The sequence below is a fragment of the Penaeus chinensis genome, chromosome 2, assembly GCF_019202785.1.
Source record: "Penaeus chinensis breed Huanghai No. 1 chromosome 2, ASM1920278v2, whole genome shotgun sequence".
Taxonomy (NCBI): Eukaryota; Metazoa; Arthropoda; class Malacostraca; order Decapoda; family Penaeidae; genus Penaeus; species Penaeus chinensis.
Window position 1 is genome coordinate 26912085 of NC_061820.1, and position 17500 is coordinate 26929584.

Here is a 17500-nt window from a genome sequence, read left to right on the forward strand (position 1 = left end):
ACACTATTTGAACAGCACCAAAAGTTCTCTACTCTATATATTTTTTCAAAACCAAAACTGATTGACAGGTATGCAAAACTCTGCAAGATCCCACTGTTCGTCTCCATGAGATCGAGGTGTCCCTCTTTTCTGCCTTCCGTCCCATGCTGGCTGAACGTGCAGTGCTGGAGAAAGTGGAGGCACAGATGGACCATAAGACTTACTTTGCTGAAACCAAATATGATGGGGAACGGTCACAGATTCACAAGAATAGAAATGCCTACAAGTACTTTTCACGGTATGTCTTCGTTCCTTTTTTTTTTTTTTACTTATTTATTTATTTTCTTCATTCATTAATTTATTTCTTTAAGCTTGCTGATTTGTTTAAGCTTATACTAAACAAGCGTGAGATTCATTATTACCTGGAACACTAATGAACAAAGTAATCTATTGGAGTTTATTCTGCATTTACTCTTATCTATTATTAACAGGCTCATTATTTGCCAATTATTGAAATAATGATAGTTGAATAGATTTAGAGTTCTTTGCATGCTTTACATTTTCACTTTATTGGGTATTGAATTTATATAAAGAAGAAAAAGAAAGTTAGAAAAATTATATTATTTCAGAAATGGCTTTGAATTCACCAACAATTTTGGCAGTGACCCAAACAGTGGCCTTTTTACACCTTACCTTCATGGCCAATTCCTTCCCCATGTGAAAGACATCATCCTTGACGGAGAGATGGTGGGATGGAGCAAGAAACATGGTGCTATTGTTAGCAAAGGTAGGAATCTATAATGACTAGTTTTTAACCCAATGTCAGCGGGTTTACGTACTGTTCCCTTAAGACACACACACACACACACACACACACACACACACACACACACACACACACACACACACACACACACACACACACACACACACACACACACACACACACACACACATACACACACATACACACACACACATATACACACACACACACACACACACACACACACACACACACACACACACACACACACACACACACACACACACACACACACACACACACACACACACACACACACACACACACACACACACACACACACACACACACACGTACACACACACACACACATACACACACACACACACATACACACACACACACACACACACACACACACACACACACACACACACACACACACACACACACACACACACACACACACACACACACACACACACTCACAAAACTAATAGAAAACTAATAGAAAACAGACTTTTGATTTGTTTTTCCCTATTTTTATAGACAAGGAACACAGGTAAAAAGAATGTAAAACTTCTAGGACACAGACGTTTCTCTCTTGCTGGCAGTTTGGAATTATTGTTTTCTAATGAAAACAGACCATAACTTTTAATATATATAAGTTTTTCTGTTTTTGCAGGCTGTTATTAGTATACATTTCTAGGCCAGGACATTTTAGCGGGGATAGTTGGAATGGGATGATTTTAGTGGCACCTTGTTTAAGGTTTTGGAAATCAGTTAGCGACCAGTAATTTCTCACACTGATGAATGTTTAGAATGTCCTGAGGGCCAAATGTGGCACTCAGGATGCTCATAAAGGGCCTGAAAGATGACATGAAGATTTATTAGCTTGTGAAATTATGATGGTCATAAAGGAATATTATGTACAATTAAGAAGCTGAAAATTCATAAATAACCTTTATTTTATAATAGTAATAGTTTATTTTAATAATTATTGCTGTTCTAAAGATAATCAGCAGAATATACTTATATATTTTGTTACTGTTAGTATCAGTATTTAAATTAAAGGCTTACTTATAATATATCATTATATTATATCCTGAAGTAATGAATTTAAAAAAGAAAATTCACAATTATTATAGCCTGTATTTAAAATAAAAGCATATTTAATTTATAATGGAAAAACATTCTTATTTGAAAAGTTATTATCCCCTTCTTTTGAAAAGTAGTTCATGAAAAAATCTTATGAGAATAAAGTAAGTTCTTTTATACATTCTGATCATTAGTATTATCAAATATATCTATTTTGTGTGCTTTCATGATTTTAACAAAAACACCAATTTTGCTATTTTTTTCTATCATCAGCTGATTACTTAGTTTTGAATGTATATACCATAACTTGAAAAACTCTTTCAATCCTTGTTAAAGATGCCACTGCAGACAGTAACTGTTGTGCTGCTGAAATTAAATCACTTTCCAACACATTTGAATGTGACCTCCACCATTCAACAGCTGACGTACACTTGATCACACAATCACTAAACTTAATTGCATGAAAAGGAGCCAATTTTGCTTGAAATTTCATGATGACTGGGGCAAGGAGGGAAATTTTTCATTGGCATAGTCCATTGCATTATTCGCTTCTGCACTAAGCAGTTTTCTTTGAAAGGAAGGATGAATCAGGTTCGAAAGAAGATGAGCTTGTGTTATGACTTGGTCAAACCTCTTTTTCACAGTAGTTACTGCATCTCAGTCATTGCATAAAGCTGTGATTAATTCTTTCCATATGTTCACTGCTTCAGCAGTTGTACATTTATCGCTGTACTTTGTCCAAAACCACAACTATTGGTTATAGTCAAGCAAGTAGGTCCTCTGCTGACAATGTCTTTGGTAAGTTAGACACCTCTCTAACTCTGACATCAATCTGCTCCCTATCAACTTCACAAATTTTCATGATATGTATATCTTCAGACAGTTACACAGGCATTCCATCTTGTGTCTTGAGGCATAAAAAGATGTTGCCATCTTCCTGGTGGCATCTTGCAGAAGCATAGTGATTGTTTCTTAAGTAATTTACTATGTACAGCACATGCTCTTTAATAATGCCAATTTACAGATCATGAGCTAGAAGATTCAGAATGTGTGCAGTGCAGCCATATGTCACCAGCTTCAGTTCTAACAGTTTCTTAATTTTGTTTACATTAGCTGTGTTATCTGTCTTATCAGTTCTGTGGCACACTTTACATATTCTTTTTCATGTATCATGGGTTGGAATTTGTCTGCAATTAATTTTCTTGTTAGAGGAGTGTATGAATAATTGGTTGCAAAGACCATGTTAACGATCTCTTCATCAAGGTTTGCTTTTTCATAAGAAGGTCAATGTGTCCAACGTTGTTTTCTTATGCTTTGAAAAAGTTGTGGCAGAAGTTGGAATCCTTTCTGTAATGCTGGAGTTGCAACACTTTTTTGAGGCACCTTTGCAGGCAGATTTACTTGGATCATCCAAATCCTCATCTGACAATTCAGTTTGTAGCTGCTGATACTTTTTCTGAGATTTCATTCTTGCTACTACACCTTGTAACTCAAATTTACACTGTTTGCATATAGCTCTCCATTCTTTACCAGACTTTGAAGGAATTCTGTTAAAATGTTCCCACACTGGACCACTCTTTCTACCAAATACATTAAGCCTTGTACTCGGTGACATCTCTACACTCTTGCAGTTAGCTTAGGAATGGGTGGCTGTAACACCTAAACTACTACAGAGTGGCACAAGTCCGGCTATGTCATAACATGATATATACAGGAACAGGAGTCAGGACAGAGAGATGATGCAATCTTGGTCAATGGCTACTGGGCTGCTTGACAGGTTCAAACACTTTGTAACCAAGTGAGAAATGATGCAACATGCTGTAAAAAAACTCAAAAATGTGTTTTAAACTAATGTATAGAATATATAATAGCCTTCAGAGTATTTTTATGCTGATGAAAGGAAAAAAGTAAAGAAAATCTTATTTAAATCAAAAGAATCTGATTAAAAAACAAAACAAAAAAAAAACACCAAGCCCGTTTTCATCACACAAGGGTACAGCAGAAGTATGAGGATTTACAGATGTTACAATTTTATAGACATATAACTTCTTAATCTGTGTTCATAGTATGTAAACTGATATTCCTTATTTTTTCCTGTTATAGGAGAACATTTGGATGTCAAGAATCTAAAAGAGGATGGGGACTTGCAGGTCTGCCTTGTCCTCTTTGACATCATTTATCTGAACGGCCAGGTAACATTAGTTCTGTTTATCCTTTAGGACTGAAGGCCTCAGTTATTTGAAGATTACATAAGTGTAATTTAGATGTCACTCCTTTAACTAAGATGATACTAGATGTTGCGAAAGTACAAATGAGGCTAAATAAGTTTGTAGTGTAAGATGTGTAATTGACAGTGGAATAGTGTCATGTAATTTTGAAGATGTGACAATCGGAGAATCAGTTAATTATTTTCTACTTTGAACCTATTTACCCTTGTGTGTACCTTTTGATGATTGCAGGTGTTGACTAATCTGCCCCTGTCAGAGAGGCTTGAAAAGTTGAAGACTGTGCTCATGCCACTAGAGGGAAGGATCCAGTTCTCTGCCAAGGTGGAGGTCACGACAAAGTACGTAAGATGTTTATCTCTTGGTGAAGTTGTTGTTGCTGTTGTTAGGGTTGCTTGAGGAATAAAGTTTTTAATTGTAATTGAATCAAGGAGTCATTGAAATGACAGAAATCCTAAATGATATGGATAATAGGCATGAGATTAGAGGGTTGTAATTGTCTGTTGTCATGTTTGGGACAGTGGAAGCTACAGATAAAGTAAGAGAAAAGAGCAACAAGATGTGAAATAATTTAATAAAGTATTAAGTAAAGGTTCCTCCTGCCTGTAGGTGTGAGCAAATTTCACTCTTACTTTGTTTTTATATTAAACAAATACCATGAGTCTTCTACATGAACAAATTAATCTTTTCAGTCTAAACTTAAATCCTTTCTTTGCCAGCAATACATAAGTTTCATTCATTGAGCCATGATATTTTATTATTGGTATTTCCTCCTCTTATGCTCTCAAGAACAGAATTCATATCTTTTATTTGTGAAAGACCCAGTGCCTAAATCACAGACAGCCCCATGACACAACAACTTTCCTCATAGGGAAGATGTCATCAGAATCTTGAATGATGCCATTGACAATCGAGAAGAAGGAATTGTGCTGAAGAATCCAGATTCCATTTACAGCCCTGCTTCTCGGAAAGGAGGTTGGATCAAAGTCAAGCCGGAGGTACAAGTCAGATTAATGTTAAATGACTTGGATCTGAATCAATCATAGAATTGTTCTTAATCATTATTATATTCATCATGGACATCATTATCATTATTATTGAAAGTAACATCACAATCACAGGTATCATTATTAACATTATTATCATTACCATTGTCACTACTATCATTATTTATTTTTTTACCAGTATGTGGACTCCTTGGTCTCAGAACTGGACCTACTGATCATTGGAGCGTATTATGGATCGGGAAGGCGCAAAGGGGTCCTCTCTCATTTTCTGCTGGGTGTTGCTGTCCCCAGTAATGAAGTTGGCAAGTGATCTTTCATGTGTTTACTGGATTTTTCTCGTATTTGCAAATGAAATGACAGAACATCATTAGCTTGGGCTAATTTAGTGTTAGTAAAGATAATTAAGAAAATGAAAATGTCACTGGAGGTTGTTTGGAGTGATTGTAAGAAAACTAGTTTGTTCAGTCCACTAAGTAATAGAGTAATGGAAATAACAATAATTTTGTTCCTAAGGAAAATATTTACTTCATGAACAATGAGCAATCAGATTCTGTCTAACTTTAGTAGAGAAAAAGATAATCAACTGAGTTAATTTTAGATGAGATAAGCAAGGTATCATAAGCAAGTATAAATAGTAATTTACTGGTTCCATGATTGTTTTATTTTTCTCTAACAAAATAAAAATAATGACAGAAGTGAGATTTCATTAAAGGAACAGAAGTATGCTTGGCCTATATGAAATGATAATGAAACAATGAAACAATGAATCAAATGGCTAATTATTATAGGTTCAAAGCATTTCACTTTTTTTGCATTATTCTTTGAGTCAAAGAGGTATATTTCCATTTATGCAGGAGGTATTTGTTATCAAAGTCACTCACTTCATTTGTGTAATTCTTGAATAATTGCTGATCTCTTGCTAAATCTCTGGAAGCATGTCCAACTGAAGCCATCCACTTCGTCTAGTTCAAATCTTTTGATACTGCTTCAAGTAATAATGTTCAAATCCTGTATGCCACACTGAAGCAATTTTCTTCCACACTGTTTGTTTTTATTTTTATTTTTTTTATTTTTTAATTTTTTTCACAGGAGGAAAACCCACAGAATTCCACTCCTTCTGCCGTGTCGGGTCAGGTTACACCTATGCTGAGCTTGGTGACCTCGTGGCCAAGTTGTCTCCCCATGCCAGGAAAGGGCAAGCTCCCCCTGGGGTATTTGTGGCCAGGGAGAAACCAGATCTGTGGATTAATCCTGCAAAGTCATGCATTGTGCAGGTACTCACTAAGATTGTGAAAGGTTGATCAATGGTAATGAGGCAAGATGATAAGATAATAACTATATAATATGATGATAATAAGATGAGCCAAGATGCTAATGAGATAATGAATAAGATGTGACTTCAAGTTTTATGAATGCCATGCTAAGATGACATGGCCATTTATAGCAACCATATCCACATAATTGCTCAAGTTTAAATTGTTAACTTTTGTATTGAGTTTTCTCAAGACTTGCATCTTTTTAATTAGCCTCATATTTTCTATAATAACGTATCCTTAAAGTTATATTTTCTTGGTATACAGGTTAGAGCTGCTGAGGTAGTAAAAAGTGAAATGTACAAAACTGGAGTGACTTTGAGATTCCCTCGTGTGGAGAAGGTCCGTTATGACAAGCCATGGTACGATACACTTACAACAAAAGAATTGGATTCACTTGTGAAGGTAAATCTTGAGAAGTAGCCTGTTCACTGATAAAACCTAAAATTAAACTACTGTGTTTTATTTTCAACTCTTCATTTTCTCATTTCAGTGTGTTTGTCTTATTTCTGTTTCAAATTATGTTTCTTTCTCCTTTTTAAGGCCAAGTGATGGTAAAAATGAATATGGTTAGTAAATCAGATTTTGTTTTTAAAATCTTTTTTTAGATACGTCATTTGATATCAGACTTATATTTATATGAAGTTTGCTTAAGAATTGATAAAGTATTAAAACTCTTAGGGTTAGTTGGGTTTCAGGAACCCAAAGATTTTTATACTTGGCCTGAGTTATAGGATTTTGTGTAATTCTGTATCTACTCTTGCCTTCTCTCCTGTTCTCTTTATAGTCTGATAAAAGGTCACTGTGAAAGTCATACACAACATAAAGAAAATGAAGTTAATGCTTTTTTTTTTTTTTTTTGTATTTCCTTTCATTTTCAATCTTTTTTTGTTACCAGGAAGCATGTGGTAAGCTGGCCACAAAGCACCTTCTGGAAGTAGGTGATGAACCCTCACCCAAGCGTAAAGCATTGCCAAAGGTGGAACAGATATCCCTTCCCATGCACTTCCGTCCAGCTGACTTGTCACGGGTTGTCAAAGTGAGTCCTCTGTCTTCTGTGGACAGTTTTACCTTGAAAAGTAAGAGATAATTAATCCAGTGCCAATGGGAGCTTCAAATCACACTATGAACCATTCTTTCAACTGCTCGAGTGAAAAATTTTAAACAAATAACTTGTAGCACAAGAAACATAGTTTGGCTGCAGCATATATGATTGTCTAGTGAATGAGTCTAAAAAGTTACTTTTGCCTGCAGTAATGGCCAAACAAGCATACACCTGTATAGAGAATGCACGACATTTGTGGCATGGGTGTACATGTCACTTGGAGAGGATTCCTGTCATGTCATGGCACATATGTACAATTGTACATGCCACCCATCCATCAGCGATAGGTTAAGAATGGAAATTGTTAGTTCCAAATTGTTTTGATGAGAACTCTAATTGTTTAATTGAGTGCTAGAATGTTACTTGTTTTATTCAACATTCCAGAAAGATGAATTGTTCAGTGGGCTGGAGATGTGCGTAATGAGTGGTGATGAAGACTACACCAAACAACAGCTGGAGAAGATGGTGGTAGAGCATGGTGGTTCCTTGACTCAGCACCCAGGTAGTGATATTTAAAAACATTGCATATTTTCACAATGAATGTAGTGTACCAGCTAAAACCATGGAACTGGGTTCATAGTGGATTCTTCAGCAGTCATAGGTGAAATGTTGATTTGATATATATTTTATTGTTTCTGAGAAAATAAAAACTTTATTTAGGTTGCTGCTTTTTGAATGATAAGAAGCCAAAAACAAGCATATAGTATATTTTCTCTCTCTTTTCAGGAGGGAACACACATTGTATCATCACAGACACAAGGTCTGTTCGTGTCAACAATTACATAGCAACCTCCTCTTACAATGTTATTCGGCCATCATGGGTCATTACCTGTACTACCAAGTGTTGCCTGGTGCCATGGGGTCCCTTAGATGCCATACATGTCATGGAAAAAGAAAAAACACGCATGCAGGAATTGTTTGACAAATTTGGTGACAGCTATTATGAGCCCACAGATGAGAAGACACTGAAAGAGTTATGGAGAACATGAAGAAAGAGGTTTGTTTTGAATGGGTTTATTTACATTTTCAGGCATGGATCTTAAGAACTTTTCATGACTGGGCACTTGTACTTCCCATGATAAGAGGATACTGTACACTGTACCCTTCTCCTATGAAACCTCTGTGCTTCCTTCTGTTATTCTTATGCTTAGTTTGTTTTTATTAATTTATTGGTCAGTTACTGTACTTGCATCATCCATAAATTTTAAGCATCCAATTTTATTGTTCTGAATTTCTAGTGAACTTCCATGTTTTAGGCTTGTTTTACAGGTTCAAACTTTGCTTGATAGTGTGTTAGAAATATGAGAAGTGCAACCAGAATTATGAAAATTATAATAAAATAGCATAATGTTAAAATGTAGATTTTATACAGTGACAATTTTCTGGTTACAGGACTGTATTCCTCTGACAATAGAGGAAATGCGTGAATTCGATGAGGCATTGTGTGAGATAGATGAAACCCGTGCATTGTTCCGTCCAGTCACAGCTGTATTTGTGAGTAATAATTTGAAATATACATGGTACTCATGATAATACAATCTTGCATTTTATAAAAATATTAACACATATTGAAGGTTAATGTGATTAGAGATGAGTAAATCCTATGTCATTTATGAAGTCATTATCCTTACAGTGTTCAGTTTATATTTTTTTCTTCTCTATTCTTAGATTGATGGGGAAGGGCAAGAACTAGCCTCCCTTGCACTTAGGCTGCATGGAGGTTTTGTCGAGAGGAGTTCGTCTGGGGTGACACATATTGTTGTGTCAGACAAGTAAGTTCTGTAAAAATGGACTTCTTATTTTTTGTTTAGATAGGAATTACATATCAGTTTTTTTTTTTTTTTTTTTTTTTTTAATTAGAATATTGGTCAAATGAAGTTGAAAATGCAGTTGATGTAGTATTTATAAGTTAAGTGTTTACCCTTTTTTTTTCTAGCTTCATTAGACAGATGTACATTAAGAATATCAGAAATAAAAAAAATAGGTTATTAGATGTGTCTGTACTGAGTGATGCATTAGATAAAAAATTTCTTGACAGGGAGGGAAGTAACTGCAGCTTACGGCCAAGTGAGCACCAGGGACAGCATCTAGTTACATCGAAGTGGGTGTATGACTGCATCGAAAAATGCAAACTTTTGGAGGAGCGGTATTATATGCCATGAACCGATACTGGTGTTGTCACAAATCTTAACCTTCTGGCTGAGAAATATTCCACAGAATGTCCCATTTTCTTGCCAAAAAACTGAAGGTCATCACTAAGGTGTTTTCTATAGGTTGCTATTGTACGAGTGAGTTTTACAAAATAAAAATTGTTAGTATATGAAAGTAGACATCAACAAGTATGTTACTGATTTACAATGGCAAGCTGTTAGACTTTTAAATAATTGCATGTGATTTACTCTGCTCAAGGTTTCAAAGAAAAGGGATAGTGCATTCAAATTCACCTTCACTGGGAATTATTATTTTAATATCTGATTCTTGTGGTAATTTTTTTTTTCTGTTTTACATAAATGAAATATCTTTTGAACATTTTAATATTCTATTACTATTAACACTAATTGATTATTTTTTCAAATATCATAACCATCTAAAGAAGCAAATATAGACTTATTTTTATGAATCTGTGATTGTTTGACAAATAAACTGTGATATCATTTAATTTTATGAAATTTTATTTATTTATACTCCTCCGTACCATTATATTAACTGGGTAACCCAATAACTAACCTATATACTTCCAAAGTGACTGAAATATGACAGGCACTGTATGAAGCTCAGTCATTTACCCTAATTAGATGTGTCTGTACTGAGTGATGCATTAGATAAAAAATTTCTTGACAGGGAGGGAAGTAACTGCAGCTTACGGCCAAGTGAGCACCAGGGACAGCATCTAGTTACATCGAAGTGGGTGTATGACTGCATCGAAAAATGCAAACTTTTGGAGGAGCGGTATTATATGCCATGAACCGATACTGGTGTTGTCACAAATCTTAACCTTCTGGCTGAGAAATATTCCACAGAATGTCCCATTTTCTTGCCAAAAAACTGAAGGTCATCACTAAGGTGTTTTCTATAGGTTGCTATTGTACGAGTGAGTTTTACAAAATAAAAATTGTTAGTATATGAAAGTAGACATCAACAAGTATGTTACTGATTTACAATGGCAAGCTGTTAGACTTTTAAATAATTGCATGTGATTTACTCTGCTCAAGGTTTCAAAGAAAAGGGATAGTGCATTCAAATTCACCTTCACTGGGAATTATTATTTTAATATCTGATTCTTGTGGTAATTTTTTTTTTTTTTTTTTTAATTAGAATATTGGTCAAATGAAGTTGAAAATGCAGTTGATGTAGTATTTATAAGTTAAGTGTTTACCCTTTTTTTTTCTAGCTTCATTAGACAGATGTACATTAAGAATATCAGAAATAAAAAAAATAGGTTATTAGATGTGTCTGTACTGAGTGATGCATTAGATAAAAAATTTCTTGACAGGGAGGGAAGTAACTGCAGCTTACGGCCAAGTGAGCACCAGGGACAGCATCTAGTTACATCGAAGTGGGTGTATGACTGCATCGAAAAATGCAAACTTTTGGAGGAGCGGTATTATATGCCATGAACCGATACTGGTGTTGTCACAAATCTTAACCTTCTGGCTGAGAAATATTCCACAGAATGTCCCATTTTCTTGCCAAAAAACTGAAGGTCATCACTAAGGTGTTTTCTATAGGTTGCTATTGTACGAGTGAGTTTTACAAAATAAAAATTGTTAGTATATGAAAGTAGACATCAGATACTGTAGGTTACAAAGAAAAGGGATAGTGCATTCAAATTCACTTCACTGGGAATTATTATTTTAATATCTGATTCTTGTGGTAATTTTTTTTTTCTGTTTTACATAAATGAAATATCTTTTGAACATTTTAATATTCTATTACTATTAACACTAATTGATTATTTTTTCAAATATCATAACCATCTAAAGAAGCAAATATAGACTTATTTTTATGAATCTGTGATTGTTTGACAAATAAACTGTGATATCATTTAATTTTATGAAATTTTATTTATTTATACTCCTCCGTACCATTATATTAACTGGGTAACCCAATAACTAACCTATATACTTCCAAAGTGACTGAAATATGACAGGCACTGTATGAAGCTCAGTCATTTACCCCAATTTCGGCATATTCTTATTTTCACCTTTTGTAACACAAAACATTTTCTGGTAATTTAATTGTTTTATAATTTATTACACACTGTGAGCATCGCCAGATTTCTGAAATGTACAGTTACAATTTTTTTTTTTCTGCAATAAATATGACAAACAATTTCAACTGAACAGAGAAAGCAAATACTATAGGATTTTCCTGCCACCTGTATCTTCCTTTGGCAAGTGAAGAAATATATGAATAAAACTCCACATGGCAGTATGTGACAAGTAAAAATACTAATACTGCCAACTCTAAAGAAAAGCATTTTGGTAACATTACGTTATATTCAAACTGAATACTTCTTACATCCATCACACTTTCCACAAAACACTTTTAAGATTTAAATTCATATTAGTGTATATTATGAGATCCATCTGGTACATAATAAAAGTTGAACAGAGATCATTCTGAAAGAAGAAGAATGATATAACTGAAATGTACTAAAGACCAAATACATCTCTGAACAACTTATCTTTCTCTGCATAATAACATTTTTTAATACAAATACTTGTTAGCTGAGTGTTTACATTACTTTCATCTTTGATAAGACAAAAGCCATTAAAATTTCTCCTGATCAGAATTAGCATCGTTTCTATTTGTGAATTCATATTCAAATTGAGGACTCGAAGGACAATCTCAGAGAAGTGCTTTGCATGTTTAGAGATTGTCTGCGTACGTCTTTAAAATTTAGAAGACAAGGAAATGTTACTGGAAAATGAAAACAATATCTTGGTATATATTTTAATAAAATAGATACATGTACGACAGCGACCCGTTATCATACACAGGGAGATGTTAAGAAACATCCTAGCACAATAGTTTCATCAATCAGAATTTTTATCTATTTATTATTTTTTTCCAACTCAACTTGGGAAAAAAAGTAAATACTTTTGCGAAAACAATTTTAGAAGATAATTATTCACCAAATACGACGAACCAATAACAATAATCTGACCAACTAACTAATCAACTAATCCTGTAAAAACATAGATACAGGGAGAGAAAAAAAACTAACAGGTGTGAAAGACAATAATACAAGTAAAAGATAAAGATAAGTCATTGTCAGATATACTTATATTATTTATATTATATAAAGATGCTTCTCAAGTTTTTGCCAGATATTGTCAAACTCAAGTCTAGAATTGTATGAGGATTTCTATAAACAAATTAATCTTCTATAGTATTACAATTTGCAAGATATTTACAGTTAACATGTGGGAAATTGAATTCCTGTTTTGTGGAAGGAAACACTTGGTAAGCAAAATATATCATGCTTAAAAGTAATATATACATTGAACTACAGAAACAAAAAGTATGGAAAATATTACCAAATTTCCAGCCAGATTAAGATGATTTTCTTAGCTACCTTAAATAACAGAATATCAGCAACAAGAATACCATCCTCAACCTGGTTTGCAATAACAGTCACTTTCATTAAGTCTAGAGCAATATATCAGGGAGCAAAAAATATCAAACTTAAACCTAAAAGTTGGTGTAGATGACTAAAATAATTTGTACTTGTAACACATTCCAAAATCTTTCAAAATGGTCAAAAAACAAAAAGCAAACACAAATCTTTATCATTCTGAAACTTTATGAACATACTGATAAAGAGTATGAATTATCATGGAACACAAAGGATATCACTGAATGGAACAATCACATTTCTTAAGTTTCTATTCAACGTGAATGACCGTTTACATAATCAGCTTCCAAACTGTATAAGGTTTGTTTCTTAATGCAAATACTATAAAGCAGTCTTTTAAGGCCAAGGCAGTTTTAAATACCTGCAGTTTGGACTTTCTGACAAAAGTTTGGTTTGGCTAATACTTCATTTTGCTTTTATGTTAATGGTAAAATACAATGTGGGTCTTGTATAATGAAATAAACATCACTTAGGTTACATTTATGACACCAATAATAATAATAATAATAATAATAATAATAATAATAATAATAATAATAATAATAATAATAATAATAATAATAATAATAATAATCATAATCATAATCATAATCATAATCATAATAATAATAATCATAATAATCATAATAATCATAATAATCATAATAATCATAATAATCATAATAATCATAATAATCATAATAATCATAATAATCATAATAATTATTATAATTATTATTATAATTATTATTATTATAATAATAATAATAATAATAATAACAATAATAATAATAATAATAATAATAATAATAATAATAATAACAATAATAATAACAATAATAATAACAATAATAATAACAATAATAATAACAATAATAATAACAATAATAATAATAATAATAATAGTTATGATAACAATTATAATAATAATTATAATAATAATGATGATAATAATAATAATGATGATAATGATAATAATGATAATAATGATGATAATGATAATAGTAATAACAAAAATACAATAATAATAATGAAAAAAAAAAAATAATAATAATAGCAGTAATTATCAATATAATGATAATGTTACTGAAACTAAAAATGATAATGATGATAAAAATAAAAATAACAATAACAATAATAATAACAACAAATAATAATAATCAAAATGATAAAGATAATAACATTAATAGCAATAAGTCATAACAATTAAAAAAAGATAAATGATATGTGATAACACTGATAGCAGTAAGTAATAATAAAAAAAAAAAAAAAAAAAAAAAATGACTAATACTATCTTATGTACCCTGCTGTATTTAAACTCATCTTACTTGCTTCCCACAATTCTCCTGCAAAGAAGAAAAGGAAAATAATAATAATATCAATAAAAATAATAATTGGGCAACAAAGACAATAGTCATTGTATCAATGAGGGAAACTGTTGATAGAAAAGGGGGGAGCAAGAAAACAGAAAAACAATGTAAAATTAGGAAATAAGATAATAAACACACAAAAAAGAACACAGATAGAAAGAAAAAAATTCATGCTTTGCTCAAATACATGAAACTTGACAGAGAAAACAAGCAAATTAAAGAAAGGAAAAAAGAAGAAAGAAGAAGAAGAAAAACAAAAAAAAGATAAGTACCAAGGAACAAAAACAAGAAGAAAACATATATGCAAAAGAAAAGAATAAACACATTAAACTTAATTACCTATATCTATAGCTGTTTCTTCCTAAACACAGTAGTTTGTTGCTCAATGGCATTTGCGGCTTGCCTCTTGCTAGCATTGTACAGGGTAGCAATAGGTATGTTGAAGGCTTTGGCTGCAGGCTTGATACCAAGGTGACCATCATGTACCAAGTTCAGTGCTGTCTGTTTGGGAAAACTTGGATAAGGACACTTAGAAAAAGTGTTTATATTCTACATAAGTCTATCTTATATTGTATAAGCATTTATGTGATTAATCTGCTTTGTGTCTTCAATGTTTTGTTATTACTACATACATGGTCACAGATTTTAGGAAATATATCTCATTCAATAGAAACATTAGCTTATTGTGGCATCTTATAAAAATTACTGGTTTAATTTTTCTTCTTTGACAAAGTCAATAATTGTAATAATGATAAAAAGAAAACATTCACTGTACTTGTGCCAAGACCTATGAGGCAAGCAGTTCAAGGCAATTTTAAACATTGAATGCAGCCCTATTATATTTTTTAGGGGGACAAAACAATGACAATGGTAATAATCATATTATAAAAAGGAAACAATTAAATAACATAAAAACACACAAACTGAAATGCACACTTACAACAAGATCCTGTTTGGCAAATTTCCGCACCCTTCGAGGTGGTTCTGGTCGTGTAGAGCGTGATGTGGAAGCCTCAAGGGAAGAGCTGGCTGTAGTGTAAATGCGATTTTGTGATTCGCCTTCCGTCAAGCCAAGCAATATCATACCTTCATCATCCTAGAAGAAAATATTTGTTATTTCTGTAATCCTGAAATCTAAAGACCTACAACATTAAGAATCACAACCACAGGACAAAGACAACCACAATAGTGTCAAAAACAATTATAGGATCATCCTGTTTAGCGAGTCCTGTGTGACCAGTGCTTTTGTTTCCATTCTTATGATAGCTGTATTTCACTGTAAGAATTTTTAGTTGTTACAGATACATCATCTATTCAAAACAAATAGATGTAAAATATCAATAATCCTCTTATTAATGTCCACTATGAATGAATGAGAATTCACAGAAGCTTACTAGTGCTATCCCCATTGTGAAGGATCATCTACTGTATAGCCAGAACATGTTGAAACTATTCATACTTCTACTGACTGTGCTGCAACGTCCATGCAAGTTGTAAAATAATTTTCTAGACAAGTCACAAAAGGAAAAATAAGACCTTTTTTATAACTAATCAGAAAAACCAGTAGGGAGGGAGGGGGACCAGGCTGTGGAGTCAGAGTCAGAAGGAATATGGTGTTGTTGGAGTCGATATAAATGTCCTGACTCCGATTTCGACCTCAATATAAATCACAAAAATCCCACTTATTAAACATATCGTACACTTTATTTCACATGATTTTGATTTTCCTATAGTCATATATTTTTTAAAGCAAAGTGAATGTTTTTTTTTTGGAGAATATACAACTAACCCCTTGGTGACGGGTGAAGAAAACTAAAACTAACACTAAAACTAAAAAAAACTAAAAAACTAAAAAAAAAACAACTAAAAAAAAAAAAAAAAAAAAACAACCTCGGCAACGCGCCGACTTTGAGGAGTTCAGTACATCAAGCCGAATCATCGCATCGTAGCGTACAGCCGCAAGCCACATTTCGAGTGGTTTGTTTTGACATCTATAGATGTGACCCGTCGTTAAGGGATTAAAAGGTCACAATAGCATGCCTATAACCATTTGACTCAAACTTTTAAGAACATGGGTTAAAAGGTAGGCTGCAGTTGTTATGAAATTGATTTTTAAATTTTTTTTATACCTTGGGATCGGAGTTGGAGTCAGATACACAAAAAATAAAGGAGACAGAGTTGGTGTCAGGTGTTTTGAGTACCAACTCCTTAGCCTGGGAGGGGACTGTAAACAACATGCAATCTGGTTCACATTCTTAAGATAGACCAATAGATTTTAGGGTGTACTATAGAGCTTTTTAGACTTATGGCTGCAAGAATGAAACCAACAGAAAGGAAGAATTTCCAGCTACAATGTGTCCTCTTGGTAAAGAAATCAGATATTGTACACAATACTGGGTTCAGGAAAGAAAAGTAGACTATTCCCCCTTTATACAAACCCTTAACCCAATGGCGACGGGTCACGGCTATCGCCATCATAACAATACGCCCGAAATGAGGCGTGCGGCTGTCCGCAGCGGCGCCGCGCCAAAGCGCCCCGAGGCAATGATTCGGCTTGATGTACCGAATTCATGCGCTCAGAGTCGGCGCGTTGCCGCCGTTCGCCAGAGCGTAGAGTTTTTTAAAATTTTCTATACCCGACGCCATTGGGTTAACTATCACCGTAGGACTATGAAAGAAAATACAATTTGAAGGCCGCCCATTTCTCAAACTGCAAGTTACAGACTGGGTAGATACTCTATTAACAGAGGCTGTTTTAATCTTACTATTGCAGCCTGGGTGGTTGCAGCATGCTCAGCAGTTCTTATATCTAACATGGCCGAGGCAGTGAGCTGAGTGCCAGTTATGTCTAACATGGCTGTAGCATCATGCTGGGAAGTGGCTAAATCTAACACGGCAGAAGAGGTAATTAGGCTGGCCACATTCTCTGCCCCTACATCACCAGTCCTCTGAGTCACCTTGACAGCCTGGGCCAGAGGGTCTTCACTGACAATGCTTACAGCCTGGTTGGGGCTTTG

The 17500-nt window shown here is 33.5% G+C and overlaps 2 protein-coding genes across 4 annotated transcripts in view; one reads left to right on the forward strand and one right to left on the reverse strand.

Moving 5' to 3' along the window:
* LOC125031867 (DNA ligase 4-like) overlaps positions 1-10152 on the forward strand; it is a 16626-nt gene extending 6474 nt beyond the window's left edge. Inside the window, exons 6-19 of the mRNA XM_047622860.1 lie at positions 69-277; positions 609-766; positions 3947-4035; positions 4303-4409; positions 4940-5066; positions 5254-5377; positions 6165-6349; positions 6656-6793; positions 7287-7427; positions 7878-7995; positions 8220-8490; positions 8886-8987; positions 9162-9265; positions 9532-10152. Of these exons, the coding sequence (XP_047478816.1) occupies positions 69-277; positions 609-766; positions 3947-4035; positions 4303-4409; positions 4940-5066; positions 5254-5377; positions 6165-6349; positions 6656-6793; positions 7287-7427; positions 7878-7995; positions 8220-8482 (1659 nt within the window). The 3' untranslated portion in view covers positions 8483-8490; positions 8886-8987; positions 9162-9265; positions 9532-10152. The remainder of the gene's footprint in view (positions 1-68; positions 278-608; positions 767-3946; positions 4036-4302; positions 4410-4939; positions 5067-5253; positions 5378-6164; positions 6350-6655; positions 6794-7286; positions 7428-7877; positions 7996-8219; positions 8491-8885; positions 8988-9161; positions 9266-9531) is intronic.
* Positions 10153-14318: 4166 nt separating this feature from the next.
* LOC125032871 overlaps positions 14319-17500 on the reverse strand; it is a 14451-nt gene continuing 11269 nt past the window's right edge. The window contains exons 7-10 of one of the 3 annotated variants that reach the window (XM_047624276.1): positions 17483-17500; positions 15424-15579; positions 14823-14984; positions 14319-14459 (exon numbers count right to left, since the gene is read on the reverse strand). The exon at positions 17483-17500 is cut by the window's right edge and continues 290 nt beyond it. In XM_047624276.1, coding sequence (XP_047480232.1) covers positions 14829-14984; positions 15424-15579; positions 17483-17500 — 330 coding nt within the window. In that variant the 3' untranslated portion in view covers positions 14319-14459; positions 14823-14828. Of the gene's footprint in view, positions 14460-14822; positions 14985-15423; positions 15580-17248 lie in introns of all 3 variants that reach the window. The other 2 variants (XM_047624268.1, XM_047624260.1) reach the window with 2 other exon arrangements.